The sequence below is a fragment of the Anguilla rostrata genome, chromosome 5 (assembly GCF_018555375.3).
Source record: "Anguilla rostrata isolate EN2019 chromosome 5, ASM1855537v3, whole genome shotgun sequence".
NCBI lineage: Eukaryota > Metazoa > Chordata > Actinopteri > Anguilliformes > Anguillidae > Anguilla > Anguilla rostrata.
Window position 1 is genome coordinate 46474804 of NC_057937.1, and position 15620 is coordinate 46490423.

The 15620-nt window shown below is 41.0% G+C and overlaps 1 protein-coding gene across 1 annotated transcript; it reads right to left on the reverse strand.

Moving 5' to 3' along the window:
* Window positions 1–3298: 3298 nt before the first annotated feature.
* Window positions 3299–15291, reverse strand: minar1 (membrane integral NOTCH2 associated receptor 1). Its single transcript, XM_064336620.1, has 4 exons — window positions 14771–15291; window positions 11848–14136; window positions 7156–7410; window positions 3299–4935 (listed from the first exon to the last, which is right to left on the reverse strand). The coding sequence occupies exons 2-4, from the start codon at window positions 14086–14088 to the stop codon at window positions 4738–4740; spliced, it is 2694 nt and encodes an 897-aa protein (XP_064192690.1). The 5' UTR covers window positions 14089–14136; window positions 14771–15291; the 3' UTR covers window positions 3299–4737.
* Between the last annotated feature and the right edge of the window lie 329 nt (window positions 15292–15620).

The window sequence follows — 15620 nt, forward strand, 5'->3', positions numbered from 1 at the left end:
AACTCACTATGGTCATCTGAAACTCCATTTGGAACTTGTTTTGTGAAATTACCCGGCAACTGGCTAGGAACTGTGTCTGCTGACATGGAGCAATCACATTGCGTTGTCTTCAGAAAATACACTCCTCCAGTTGTGCATACAATTTTGGGCTGGATGAGTCAGAAGTTTTTTTCCTGTCAGAAATGGGACAAATTGCATTTGTACAATATTTTCAACCAATTTTCCTTTTATTTGGCTGAAGAAAAAGACAGCAATATGTGTCTTTTTTCTTTCGTGTCCTAGCAATAGGCTGGGGAAGGATGTCTGGATGTCTCCTTCATAGTTAAAAGGGCAGCCTATGATGCATGAAAGGTCACGTGCTGACAACAAACTAGTCATACATTGCCTTAATTGTCATTTACCTTGCAATCCAGATTGTACTTTATGGCTCCATAAAACCCACTGCGAAAGGTTCACATTTAAAATGCATGAATTAGCCTTGGGGGTGCCTCCGATTCCCCTCTTGTTTCTTAGGGTTGTAAATGGCAGCACACCATTGATTAGGATTTATGCACATTTCTGTGCTTGATACGGTGATAAAGGATAGAGGCACTTGAAAATGAAACTGGAAATAGCATCATGCAAATGCCTGAGGAATTAGTAGGACGGCCAGGTGTTGTTGACCTGGCTGGTGAGGGAAGCGGCATCTGAGGTCAGCCGTTCTAACAGAATCCCGACAGGGTTCCCGGAGAAAATTCTGAGAGGTCATTTGTGATTGACAGAATGAGGGCTCGTATGTTTAACTCTGCAGTAAATACCCCAGGGTTTGGGCTTATCCTTGACTGATCTGTCAGAAAAGTGCATTGACTGCATCAAAAGCCACAGTAACAAAATCTTTGCATAATGCAGTCCATCAATGACACTTTAATGCTTTCATGTGTATATACTGCAATGAGCAGGACGTCTAGTTTTTGTACTTCAATTACCATCTCTCTTAAGGCCACATTTTAATACACCCCCCCCCCCCCCCAAAAAAATAAATAAATTAATAAATAATATCACACTAGAGGCCTGATTTACCCTCAGACTTTCCGCATGTGCAAAACCGCTTAGCATGTGCAAAACTAATAGCTTGATCAATGATTGGTCATGGTGTTTGTTTTGCACCAATCTCCTGGTTGTGTCATTAGTTTTCTGTGTGCTAAAAGGTTTTGTCATGTCCTAAAGGTCAGTGAATCAGGCCCTAGATTATGTATAGTTGTCTGTAGACTGGGCTACCAAACAAATATCACATAGTAGGAAAATACTATGGATTTATATTTTTAAAAACATCAATTTGGTTCAGCCAGTGGATATAGAGCAATAATCTTAGGACATTAAATGGCATTAAAACATCTAAGGCACTGACCAGAAGAGTCCTACATGATAGGGATCTCTGCTGGTAGAGTCTGAAACTGCATTAATCAATATATTTAAAGCTCTGCTACGGGGAACAATATTGGTTTTTCACCTTGAGTGTGGTGTCATGGTCCCTGCCCTCTCTATAAAACTTTTGCCTCATGGAATATTCTCTCCTCCTCTGCTTGGCCTTGCTTTGTCAATTCCTTTTAAGTGCAATGCATTTCCCCTTATCTCAATCTGAATAATCTAGATTGTGTTTGAAAAGGACAAAGTAACCTTTAAATGGTTATAGTATAACTACAAATTAGAAGGGCAGATTTTTGCCCCTGGTAACCTTAATTGAAAAAGCAGTAATTAACTGTAAGAAAAAACTTTATTGCTTTAGTATATTATATTCTGCTGTGAATAAATCACTTTGGTAATCAATTATGCATTTAACAGGACTAGCTTAGGTAGTTATCATTAGTGTTAGCCGCCAAATGATGGTACTGTGCACGTAATGTAGTGTAGATTATGTTTTCCTTTATTTTCCTATTTAAAAAAAAAAACACAATTTTATATCAGCAGGCTTTTAGCTCTGCTGTTACACAAGATCTACATGTAACCTGTTGATATATGCTAAAATCATTACCTTATATGATAGGAAAGAGAGTAATGCTGACTGGCCCTATTGAATAATTGAAGTAACTTGAAGTTTCAACAACCTTTCAAAAGAATGAAGCATTAGCATGTTGACTTTGCCTTCACAAATACAGTGCATGCTCCTTGCTATCTATTTATGTTTACCTTTTTTGACTTCAGTTTCAAATGACAAACAATGCAGGAATGCAGTTTAAACAACAAATTCTCTCGGGAACACTGTCTTTATATGACAAGACTTTTTGAGGAGCATCATTGAAATGTCTTTCTGTCATTAGGCGGTGAAGATTGTTTTTCTATATTTGTGCCCTAAAGCAATGCAAACCTATTGTATTTCAAAGACCACTTCATTACACTGCAATTATAATATCAATATCATATTATAATAAACATTTGAATAAACACTCTGGGCATTGTACCTTTTGCCTATGTAAGGCATTGGTGCTATGGATTGGTTACGGCAGCCATTAAAACAGTTCTTTTTTATTATATACATGTCAGTTAATTATTCAGCTACTTCCTCCCCAAAATCACTCTGAGAAGCAAGACTCCAGATTGCAGGAATGTTCATGTGTGCATTCTCCAGCTGCTCTTTCCTGGCGGTAAAACATCTCCTGGATATCTTTGCAGTATTTTTTATTTATTTATTTCGCTGTTATTGTTGTTAATGCTTGAAAAGGCTGGCCTGGAATAACCAGATCCAAACGCTGAAATACATTTCTGTAGATGATGTATTCTGTTATTTTTGCTTTCTTTGAGGGAAATAGTGTTTTGCCGATCTGACGGTCAAAAACGCTAGGATTTTGCTAGAGCTTGAAAAACCTCAATAACCTCAACATTTCAGGACTGCATCAATGCTCCAGCTGAAAAAAAAGGCTGTGCTGCTTTTGGAGGCATTCAGCAGATCCCCAGAACTTTAGAGTGCCCTCTTTTCTCCAGCAAGTCGCTCTTCCCCCTTACACTTTGCCATTTCTCGTTGCTTGCCAAAATGAGTTGCCCCACTTAACAGTGTACTTGAAGCAGCTTTCATTAGTGGAGCTCTGGGGAGTGAATGAATTCAATTCAGAATTTAGAAGGCTGCTGCAGCACTGACATATCTACAACAAAATGTGTTCCTGTCTGATTGGCGGGGAACTATATTGGTTGCTTTGCATAATGTGCAATTTTTCTTCATCAACACGAAATAGTGCATAGGAAGCCTATGCATCTCACACAGCCTAAACAAATGTAGTGCATTACAGAAAATACATCAAAAGATAATAATTATGAATTATGAATAAAGCCTTAAGAAATATCATGAAAACGAGCCTCCAGTAAGATTCAGAGGCAGCCTATTTTGAGAGTCACACGGGAGAAAGCACGAGCAGCTGGAGCCTTTGCCCATGCAGCGACTAGACATCACACAGAGAGCCATCAGAACAGCGCGCTTTTATTAATCTATTCCAGTTACACCAGGGTTTACATCATGAGATTGCATCCTGAATTATTTACAAAGTTCTACAGTGTGCCACGGCTCACAGTTCAAAAAAACAAGGCTACCGGACCAACTGTCCCCGATCGTCAAGTAAGCATGTTTCGAATTCAAACGCTTGTCTGCTCATTTTTATCGGTGTTGCCATCCAAGGACAGCTGTTCCAGTCGTGTGCTCCTTGCTGTTTGTAAAAAATGAAGGTTGATGTGGCCAGAATGTTCATGGATGCAGGCAGTTTGCATTCAGTGCCTTCAAGGCCCCTCGGGAGACTAGAGGTACATTACATTATGGTCAGCAGAGTGGTCTTGTTTGTTTTCCTCAGTGTTGGTTGGAGCAGTCAATACTGTTGACAGAGCCAAACAACATTCCCTCCCCAGTGAGTGGTACTAGTTGATGATAAAGAAGAAATTCAAGTATTTATAAATGGACAGGATTTACCCTTACAAGATGAAACCTTTCTTTGACAAAACAGAAATGCACTTTAAACTTCTTTGCCTATTTGGCCTAATAATTATGCGTCACGAATCAAAGGACAGCAGCATTAATCAACACTATGAAAATACTATTTAATGCTTTTTTGTCTTTCATAATTCAGCATTTCTGCTTTTCATACATTCAATATTGCTGCATGTGTGTGGATGGATTTTATTTTTACCTTTTTATACACTGTTGTTTTGAACTATGTTATGCTATTTTTAAGACTACAGTGTTATGTTACCTATTAGGAAAATACATTGCACAAACCCATTGAAAATATTATGATTCACAGGGGAACATCCTGGTCCGTTTCACCCTCACATTCTATCTGCAAATGTATTAAAAAATAACTCAAATTCATAAATGTATATTATCATACTAAAATTTTAAAAGGCCATAAACTTCTTTTATAAAATAACAAAAAATAAACCCTTTTGATCTTTCTATTCTGTTAACAATCAACTTGTGGTAAATTTATAGAAAACAGAAAATATTTCTTATAATTCCTAATAATAATATAATAAAATACATTAAATAATTCAGAAGATAAATATATACACAACCCCGCATTGTCACATTTAATTTGTTAATCAAAACAAAATAATCAATGCATAATAAAGCAAATTAAGCCCTATATATACAAAACAACATCACAGCTTCTCCCAACCCAGAATGAACATAATAAATTTATTCCTATGTACCACAATAATTTTGAGATATCCATCTGTGGCACCTTACAACCTTAGGTAGAACGGGAACACCGTAACACTTCATGACTTCATAGTGCAAATGGGGACAACGATAACAAGGATCACTGTACAGGCAGCTGCTGCAATGAGTGCCCCGATCTTGCATGCCTTGGCCCTCCTGAACTCCGCCTCCTTGCGCTTCAGCAGCGAATCGTAGCCCGGCGTGTAGATGTCCTCCATCCAGTACTCCAGGTTGTTGGGGTTCAATGACTCCTGTGTCTGGAGGAAAATGGGAGAGCCGTGAAAAGGAGGGAAAAGGAGCGGAATTTCTCCAGAATGAAACCGGCTATGTAGCGAAGCGTGGCGTACTGTGGGGAAAATGAGACTGACCCCTCGGCTAGCAATTCAAAACCCATCATCTCTCAGGACACTTCTGTGAGATTAGCGTGGCAACAATGTTGGTTTGAAAGGAAAACTTGACAATGCCTGGCAGTGTGGACAGCAATTTCCTTATTGAGAAATTGAATTTATAATCAATTATAAACACTGACAGAGAAAGAAACATAATTTACTGAGCTTAGTTTTACCGAATGGAGGTAAACTAAGGCGAACTATAGCGACCACTCAGATGTCACGTTCTTATTTTACCGTGTAATATGCTTTCATATAGTCTGTAAAATGCTCAAAGAATCAATTTATTCGTTTTGATAAGGATAAGGATTTTTTTTGTTTAGAGAGTTTTGATAAGGATAAGGACGCTGAAAGCTAGAGGTTCTTTCACATAATCATATTTCTTCCATATCTTTTTCTTCTCTTTCTTCATCTTATTCTTGTCCTTCTTATTTCTCTCTGACTGCAGAACCACTATTATTAATTATCCCTATCGGTCAATACGTATTGACGACAATCAACAATCTGTAGATTACTCACAGCAGCCAACTGCAGGACATTCAGTACAAAAAGTAGGTATGGCCAGAATTGCTGGGAAATTAGTTGCTTGGTAGTTTGTGTACATCTGGCTGCAAGGAAAGCTATCTTCAGTGTTTGCAGTGTCTTTTTTATTATTAAAACAAATTGGTTATCCACAACCCTTCCTCATGACCTGAAAATGTGCAGGGAAATGAAATTGCAAAGAACTGTAAAGGAGAATGTATTAAGCCTGTTACCTATTTCTGAAGGCAAAGTAGTTGACATGATTACAGCCAAAGGCCAGACTCTATAATCTTCAAGCACCGTTTAAATAATCTGGCCATTTCAATATATTGTCTGGCTTCGCTCACTCAGTGTACCCTAGGAGCAATGGTGGGTTCCAGTTTTACTGGAATTAATGACGCTGGTTTGGCAGTGATGCTCACATACACACTAGTGGAATTAAGACAAATCTTTCTCATCCTCTTGGATGATTGTAATAGTTTTGAGTTTTTCGTTTGAAGCAGAAGGTAAATTCTGTTGCCTTTTACCAAGAACTGCCAGAATTGCTCATAAGTAAATTAGAAACCTGAAGCGGACCACGGCTGTTCCTGGAAAGCTGAGTTCGACTCCTGTCACTTCCTCAGCCCTTAACAAGGAAGTAAGGAAGTGGAAGAGCAAACAGTATCACACTTTATCAATAATTTCATACTAATTGTCTTAACCATGCAGTTTAAAGATTCCTGTTGCCTGGCTTCAAGAAAAGGTATTACTGCTTTGCAGGTTAATTACACGCTGAGGATTGCATTATAAACAACCACAGATATTAAATGGGAATTAAATAGGAAGTCCACCAAAGCATGACATTACATAATGCTGCACTTTCCTGGATATTGGAAGCCATGTAATCAAACACACCTCAAGAACAGTTTTCAGAATTGGAGTTTTATTAAAATGATGGGTTAGATTCATGATTGTTTCTGGACATGTGACTGGACCCTGGGCACACGTGACCATGGACCCAACTATTTTTCATTTAAAGCAACAAAACTTCTGTGAAGTTGATAGCATCCACATCTTATTAAATATTGAGCAAGTCCCCTCACCACAACACATGAGAGATGGTTTCTGTTGTCTTATCCACAACAATACCTGGTCCACACGAACAAAATGAGAGAAATAATCACTCACCCTGTACCCAGAAAGCGAATGAGTTTCCTTTGGTAGACGCCATTGACATTAAGAGAACCAAAATAGTACACTTGTCGTCATAAAAATCTTGCCTTATTTGTTAGTCAAATGCCATCCTCAACCTCATAAGCATCTGACCTTGGATGTACAGATAAAATTTGATCAGGACTGTTTCAGATATTATAATGAGCTGACCCAGGTCATAAGTGCTGCAGTGTTTCGCTTTCCCACCCCCGAGCATCGAAACCGCATAATGATAATTGTCAATGCGCGGTCGATCAACTCCCATGAGAGCGAAACACTGTTCTTCATGGTAGGCGCAAAGCCAGTCAAGGTGATTCAAAATCCCAAACAGCGGCCGAACCTGCTGAGGTGGGAGGGCGGACGCCGCGCGCTCACCTGCAGGTCCAGTGCGGCGAGCTTGCTCTTGTCCCCTGAGTTACGCTTGTACTCCTCGATGGTCCAGGAGGGCTGGCCCCGTTTGCCCTCGGACAGTTCCGTCAGCCTCATGTCTGTGTAGAGCGGGCTGCCCTTCATGTGGGCCTTGACGGCCGGGGAGAACGGGTGCGGGCTGAACACCTGCTCAATCAGGTAGGAGTCCTTTGGGGGCTTTGAAGGACGGTGGGCCTGAGGGATTTCATACTGCCGGTCTGTCTGTGGGTGAAAAGAGCTCATCTCAAACACAGGTAAAAAGAGAACTGGTTACTGGGCAAACTTGTGCATGCATGCCACACACACACACACACACACAAAGCTCTGCTCCAGTAGTTATAGTGGTAAATGGGATTGTTCTTGTGTTCTTGCAGTCTTGCAAAACTGTTAGAGGACCGTTGTGCATTCTCATCAAATGCTGCACCTCAGCTGATTTGTATTTGTACAGAAAACCTGGAGACCTGACACTGTAAATATGTCCACTGGCAAATAATGAGACCAAGTGGCCATTTAGTTGCTTTGTGGTTGTCCTTCACAACAGCTAATTAAAACAGTGCTGTTTTTTTAGAAGCATGCAGAGCATAATATGTTATAATTGCAGAGATAACTGAACATTTTGTGAGCAAAATAAAAATGAGGTCTCAAGCACATTAGTCAGACTTAAGAAATAACTGCAAGGCTGAAGGATTGAAAAGCCCTTACTAAGCTTTGTGTGCTAACGTCTGTGAGACAATGATTAATTATTCTCTGAAACACCGTCACCGTGTGTGAAAATTAAGGGCTGACAGAGAATGCTGCTATACCCACTTAATGATTACAGATTAATTTTTACAGGACAGGATACATTATTTCTCAACATTCGGATGTCATTGCCAGCACCATCAAACTGCCTGATAAATACCATCTGACAGTCTCAAAAGCTCCTTACCACCCAAAGCAGATTTTATTTATTTATTTATTTATTTATTTATTTATTTATTTATTTATTTATTCTTTATCTAACCAGGAAGGTCCCGATGAGATACAATAACTTTTCGAGAAATTAATCTTCACTAATCTTTTACAGAGCCGACTTCTTCAAAGTCATCCTTCCGTTCGTACAATAATGAGGGCTCCTGGGCCCTGAGTTCAATGGCTCCCAGCTGGTATCTAGAGCTTGTAAAAGGCTGGTGTTGGCTCCAGAGATTGCACAGCTGATCCACAAACTGTCTGGCATTTCCGGGGCTCACTGAAATCCCATTTGTACCTCCGGCTTACACCAGGTCTGAACCGAACCCTCAGCCATTACCAGCTCAGGGGACAGTGTTCCCTCTCTCCCTCTCTCCTGGAGCAGGTCCATATTCACCAGATAAACAGGCAATGCATAACAAATAGAACATTTCTGAAGCATTATTTTTCCATTTTCCCCTGTTATGCTTCATTGATGGTGAATGCGTCTGCCAGCTACAACCATTTTTTGGACTTCATTTTGCAAATCCGCTGACTTGCATAATTATCTGAGTTTGTGCGGAAGATCTGTAGCTTAAAAAAAAACAGACTGCAGCACATTCTGTTGATCTGTTGGCAAAAAAAAAGTACTTTTTTCTTTGAGAGAATAACAGAACTGGACAGAATTGTATTCTCCAACATTCATTTTTCATTCCCTCATAAACTGAAAATGTGATTAAATGAACTACGTTTGATGCTTTAGGGGTGAAGGATGGGGGTATATTTTTGGACTCATTTAAATATCTAACAATAAATTATCCTTTCAAAACACATTCCACCATGGACTCCAACTTCAATATTTGGAGACAAATGAACTGATATATTAATCAGAAGCACAGCCATCTGATAAACATGGCTTATTGAATAACTTGCTGGTCATTTTAACATGTGATGATTTTGGTTTATGTGTGATTCTTTGGCTCGCCAGTCTATTCTCACCCTCACCAGCTCCCTAAAAGGGATGCCCGTTTATCACCTATTAGTTTCTTGATGTGGTCAACATCTGCGAAGTCACAATTGCGTGAGACAGGCAGCTTGTTCTGCAACATGGGAGTGTTTACAGACAAGAGAGAACCTGACAGGTGAGGTGACACCTTTCGGGTGTCATTGCTCAGCCTGCAAGGCCACAGCATCACAGCCTGCCTCGCTTTCAGTCAGTGGCTGGTCGCTCCCGGGGGGCAGGGCCTGTGAAGCACCTCTGACAACCGGGTCCAAAGGAGCAGGTCCTGTGAGGACTCCCAGACAGCTGGATTAGTCAGCAATTCAGAGGCCTGCCGCATCACTGATCTCTCATACTGTACTTACTTCTCGCTATTCAATGCTATTGTCCACGTATTTTAAACAAAATGAATCCATTTAACACATTCAACATATTCTTGCTAGAGGGTATGACTGTTGCTGTTTAAATGTTGATACATAATGCTGTAAATCATACCAAACTATCAACACTCCAGTAATTAAACCATGGTCACACATATTTGTTTTCCACATTTATCATGTTATTTATTTGTTTAATTTATGGAGTTCTTCCATTCTTGACAATGATTCAATTAAGAAAAAATGGCCTTTGAATAATTCATTGTGCAAACTATTTCTCAACATTCCAATGAAGATATGATATCAAAGCTCAACATATTAATAAATGAAAGTTATTAATGTTAATGTGTAAGTGAAACACTATTATCTGGGCCATAATCATCTCCTTTGCTTAGGCTCTAGCCTGTATTAGCTCACTCTCACTCTAATACATACTACAAGAACAAAAAGTTCAAATCCATTATGCTATACTGGGGACCAACCCTAGTGACGCCACTGATGGGAAATATATTGTATTATTTACGATTATAGGTAAGAAGGTAAATGTTTCCACATCCCCGACCTGTTGTCTTTACCTCTTTTGGAGGGGGTTCAAGTCCTAATTATGGGGGTCAGAGCCCCCTAATTCTGCCCGTAATTCGAACCCTGGCTGTGTTCAGAAAGGGAGGACTCCTGAACAATTGGAATGGTGGTGTGTGGGGATTGTAGCCAGCAGAATTAAAAAAACACCTGCAATAATATTCACATCAGCTATGGGTACTGTAAGAGAGAAAATGTGGGAACACCAATGAATTACAACAGAATGTCCACTCAGCCACAAGATTAAAACTCATTATTCTGTTCAGACCAATATTAATAAAAGCCAGTCTGGTGAAATAGCCCGCTCTATATTGTTTTTTTTTTTTTTTTTTTGATTTCTCATTTCTCATCTCAAGTTTAGATTTAACTCCTGCCCCACAGGAGCATAAAATTGCAATTAAAGGCTTGAGAAGCCTTACACTTTTCAAATAGTACTGAAAGGTGTGGTATGAACAGCCGGGTGAATATTAGGTCTCAGAATAACTTTGGGTACAACTGGGGAGCAGCAGGAGGAGCTGACATCCACTTGGGCAGAATGCCAGCAAGGAAAGGAGATAACAAGTTGAGTGACAGAGAAGGGCCTAGAGGCTAGGAGAACTGTTACCTAAGATGATATTTCATTTACTTGTGCAAATTGATCTTATTGACAATGGCCAATGTGGATGTCATGATAGTAAGGTAGGGCTTTTCTGTGGAAGCTGGACTGATATCCAGTTCGATGGATAAAGGCCTTGTTCTTGACCTGAGCTCACACAGCTCTGTTCTGCCTACCAGGAGGAACAGACAAGGACCAAGCAAGTGAGATGCCTCTGATACAGGGCAAGAGGTGAGGGAGTCAGAGGTATGATGAAGGCTGCATTGTCACAGCTCAGGTGAAAGGCCATTTCAATTAGCAATGGCTCCTTTTGAAATCTTTGGAAAAGGTCCATATAAAATGAACTGACAACACAACCGTTGACAGAAGAAACTGACATTTCAATATGTTTCCATCCCAGGGTGCAACATGTTGAAAGACCTGAACTCATACTCAGGAAATGGGATTATAACACTGTTTGGTTTAAAGGGGAACAGGGGACATTCTACTGATTTAGTGAATACGTCCTGGCACCATTAAACACAGCTTAAAGGATTTATGTTTTTGTAACCCCACGTATTTGTCACTTGATGAGTATAATATTCCTCAATATGGAGTTACAGAACTCTTGAATTTTCCAGTAAGGTGAGTTATCTCTGCAAGTTAGTTTCAATATTCTGAACTGGGGCGTGGATTTAGTTTGAACTGATTTCCTCTGCCGACATGTACATCAGCAGAAATAGCTTCAGATTCTGTTTCTCAGGCAGTCGCCTTCCTGCAAGGCTCCAACTGTGCATCCAATGGCAATTAGCAAGGGACTGGATAAGATAATTAGTCATCTTTGCAGGATCTGTCTGCCCAGATCACGTATGCAGCATCTCATGAAAGACTACACACAAGATAATAACATGTCATTATTGTGTGGTTGTTGTATCTGTCTGAGCCTGTGTACAGTAGCACAAGACAGCATTTGATTAATAAACCTGACTTGGCATAAATTAGCAATATAACAGCATCAGCCAGAACACAAACTGATGTCTGGAGTTCTAATTATTTCACTGGGGAATGGAGAAATGCGGAGTTTTGTGACATAATAAATGTCCTACTAAGACAATCCATTTGAGTTACAGTTTAATGGACCTCCACACAGGACCAATTGAGAAAGCAATATGCAGTAACAGCCAGCATGCCTGTGTCATTACCTCCTTGGATTTCCTGTGTCTATCCTTGCTGTCATGTTCTTTTTCCTTCCCTTCTTCCCCAGGGTGTTTGGAATAAGTGACAGCCCTCCAGTCCCTGGGAGAGTTGGAAATGCTGGCGATTTTCGACTCCGTAGCGCTGTTCTCTTCAGTCAGGGATCGAGACGACCGTCTGGTGAATAAACTCTTTTTCAGGGCTTTGACCCGCAGGCTCTCGCTGTTGCTTCCGCTGGCGTCCGAGCAGCACCACTCCGGGCTGTTATCCACTTTGGCAGGGTGCCCAGTGGTGTGGCACTGGAAGACGCGGGGTGAGATGCTGCTGTCCGACCGAGCCTCCTCCGCCTCCACCGCCTCACTCTGTCTGCCATTGGCCTCTGGTTCCTGGATCTTCTCATCAAGCTTGTTCAGCTTGGAGAGGACCTGGGAGATTTCAACACGCACCCCAGAGAGGGACTCGAGCTTCTTTTCAATCTCCCCAATCCGGAGGACTAGCTTACACATGCTGCTCTTGAGTTCATCGTCTGTGTTCTCTAAGGAGTGAAACAGTCTATCCAGTCGGTTGCTGGATTTGCCCAGTTTGATTGTGTTGTGCTCTGGTGAGCTGTCTCCATCAGACTTTGTCACATGAGAGAGAGACCCATTGCTGTTGTAGCAGGAGGACTGAATGACAGTGGAATCGCACACGCTCATGTCATCCAAGAAGCGAAAGATATCGCTAATGTCATCACTGACAATCTCAGAGTCCTCATCTGAATGCTTAAAGTTGTGCCTCTCACCATATTTACTGTGACCGTTATAATCTTTTACCTTTTTGGGATCAGATTTGTCAGTTTGCGTCCCCACACTGAATGAGGTGTCTATGCTTCCAACATGGAAAGACGAGCAGTTAACACTTTTTTCTTTGAACCTCTTGATGCCTTCTCGCTTATCCATGACTGGTCCACCTACCATAGAGCCTGTATCTTTTGTTTTGGGCACATTTGTTTTAATGGCAAACGCTGGAGAGGAGATAGATGGCTTCTCTTTGGCACACTGATAATGTGGCTCACTGTCCATGTTGCTGACATTGTGACGGTGATTGTCTTTGGTCTGCTTTCCATTTAGGAAGGACCTCTCAAACTCAGGCCCCTCTTCAGTGTTTAAGCTCAAGCTTTTGACGGGCCAGGCTGACTGCCTGCCCTGCCTACCTGAAGTTCTTTTGGTGTTCACACACTCCGTTACTGTCGTCGGGCCAAAATACGTGGATGCTTGCAGGTCATCCAGGCTTTCGTGCTTTGCCCGTCTTTTTTCCTGAATGGGCGAGTTGATTGGCTCAAAGTATGGGTTGCTGTATGGCAGCTCAAAACTGTGGTTGAAGAAGGTTGCGGGCTTGTGTGTCTCCTTACGGGAGTATCCTCCGCTCACTTTAACACTGGGTTTGGAGTCTGTGGTGATCACATGGGGAGCAAAAGCTACCAGGTTGTGAAAATCCTCTTTGAAAATATTTCTCTTCTGCACACAGGAGTGCACAGTAAACGGTTCAGAATTAGAGATGAACGTCTCTTTTATCCCGGAATTTATATGCAAAGAGTCCTGATCCGTGGTCGACTCGCTGTCTATATCCATGGGAAAGTAGGTGCTCTGCATTTCGCAGGGAGTAGGGCTGCCACTGGAGTACTGCGGGAGATGCTGGAGCTTGTCAAGTGAGGCTGCCCTGCATTTGATCTCCTTGTTGATTCCCAGGAGGAAATTAGGGTCAGAGGTTGGAATGAACTGCTGACAGCTGTTGCAGTCAGATTTAGGGCAGGGAGCAGCATGTGATGTGGGATGGCCTCTTGTGTCCAAGAAATCATAGGGCCTATCACAGTCGGGATACTTATACACGTCAGTGTCAGATCGACAGGACTCAAAAGATTGATTCTTATGAAATTTTGGTCTGTATCCCATTGGGAGCTTTTCTTTGGCTATCCCCCCATTCATCTGGATTAGATTGAACATGGTCACTATATCCGCAGCCACCATAAGTTTTTTTGACTGCTGGTCCTCCATAGAACACCTCATCTTGTCTTTGAACAAGGTGGCAGGAAAGCTGGGGTCCAGGCAGGCAGTGTAGAAGAGCAGACTCCGTAGTTTGGCGAGGTGGACCAAATCAAATCTTGCACACAGAGACCTGCACAGGTCTTGGTAGGAAACACTACTGTACTTTGTGTCCAGTTCTTCCAAAATCCTCACAAGAAAGAGGGAGTATTCAGGCATAGGATCCATTGCTGGTCTTAACTCTGATTCTTTTTTTATAAACAGAAAGCAGCCACCCTGCAGAAAAAAGAGGTTGGATTAGTGCATGGTTGCTCAGGATATGCTGCTACCATTCTCAAACGACAACAGCCATGTACCCCCGTACTATTTCTACTACTGTTACTCAAACTCTAGTACCATTGCTCACCCCAAAGAGTAAGAAAAAAACAAAATGATTGAAAAGTATTTTTTTACATATTGCTACTTGAAATCAGAAGGCTAGACTTCATATCTCTAACTATCTCTGATGGAAACGTGTTTTAGTTTGTGCTTGCGCTGTTAAACATACCAAACGTTAGGTAACGAGCACGCGTATCAGGTTCAAAATGAAGACACCTACAGCACATTTTAAATATGTCATTTTCTGAGGGGAATGTAGAAAATGACTTATTTTCTACATCCCCCCCCCCCCCCCCCCCCCACAAACACACACACACACATTTTCAGCTTTCTCACGTTGCGTTTATAATAATGTAAATTGTAAAACGCAAATTATATGTAGCCTACTACCAGAAATACTTTTCTACACAAATCAAATTCACATTTTGTGGTGCCAATTTAAAAACAGTAGTAGTTTCCTACCCAAAGGCTTTATATGCGCTTATGCAACTCAAATACCACAATGGAGGAAAATACAAGCATAACAACATACCTTATGCACTGTCCCATTTCCCAACGCCCGTCTTACGGCTGAAAACTAGTAGTCTTCAAACTGAAAAAAACGGGAAGGCAAAGTTAACGTGCACCTTATTACATTGCTGCAAGGTGCATGTACATTCTCTGTAAATAACATTCCACGATTTTAGTATGCAGTCCGTTTCATTGGCGTCGCCTCTAGAACTCTTCATGCCCACTTTATTTTTTCCCCATTGATTTTTTCTGCCGACTCCGGTGTCCGCGAGTTTGGAAAACGGGAGCTGTCCGCTGTCTGAGTTGACTGTGGTGCTGAAAAGGACGAAAGCGGCTTTGTTTCTACCGAGAATGACGTAATTATACCTTCACACCAACTACAGGAGATGTATGGAAGTGCTAGGTATCGTAATCATTTTTACATCACTTTACCATCTAATCTTTCATATTGCTAAAATGAATATGTCGACGTTTGATTTTTTATCATATTAAATATTCGCAATATAGCTGCATTTATATAGCTATATTCCAATTCAACACGAAATGCAATAACGATTGAGTGAAACAGGCGCCTTGAACACGAGCACCCAATGTACTGTAGCCTACTGTGTGAAATGTATCGTGGAGAATTATTTACTCGTCAGTGTAAATTATGTGTATGTGAATAATGTTCGTTTGCTCTGACAGATAGGGCTTTGGGAGAAATGCATTAGTAGACTATGCAGCAATGATCACCATCATGCTAAACAAAGGATAATCATTACATGGGACCGCAAAAGGCTTATTGTGAAATATTTTTATTTTTAATTTTATTCATGCTTCGTAAAGCAGTTTGAAGCTGAAGAAAATTCAGCAAAATCCTCACCTCGAAT

Coding starts and splice junctions, on each gene's coding strand:
- minar1 (XM_064336620.1), bottom strand. CDS start 14,088: ATGGATCCTATGCCTGAATACTCCCTCTTTCTTGTGAGGATTTTGGAA. Junction 7,411..11,847: donor GACACAGGAAATCCAAGGAG/GTAATGACACAG, acceptor TTTCACCCACAG/ACAGACCGGCAGTATGAAAT. Junction 4,936..7,155: donor TCGCCGCACTGGACCTGCAG/GTGAGCGCGCGG, acceptor ATTTTCCTCCAG/ACACAGGAGTCATTGAACCC.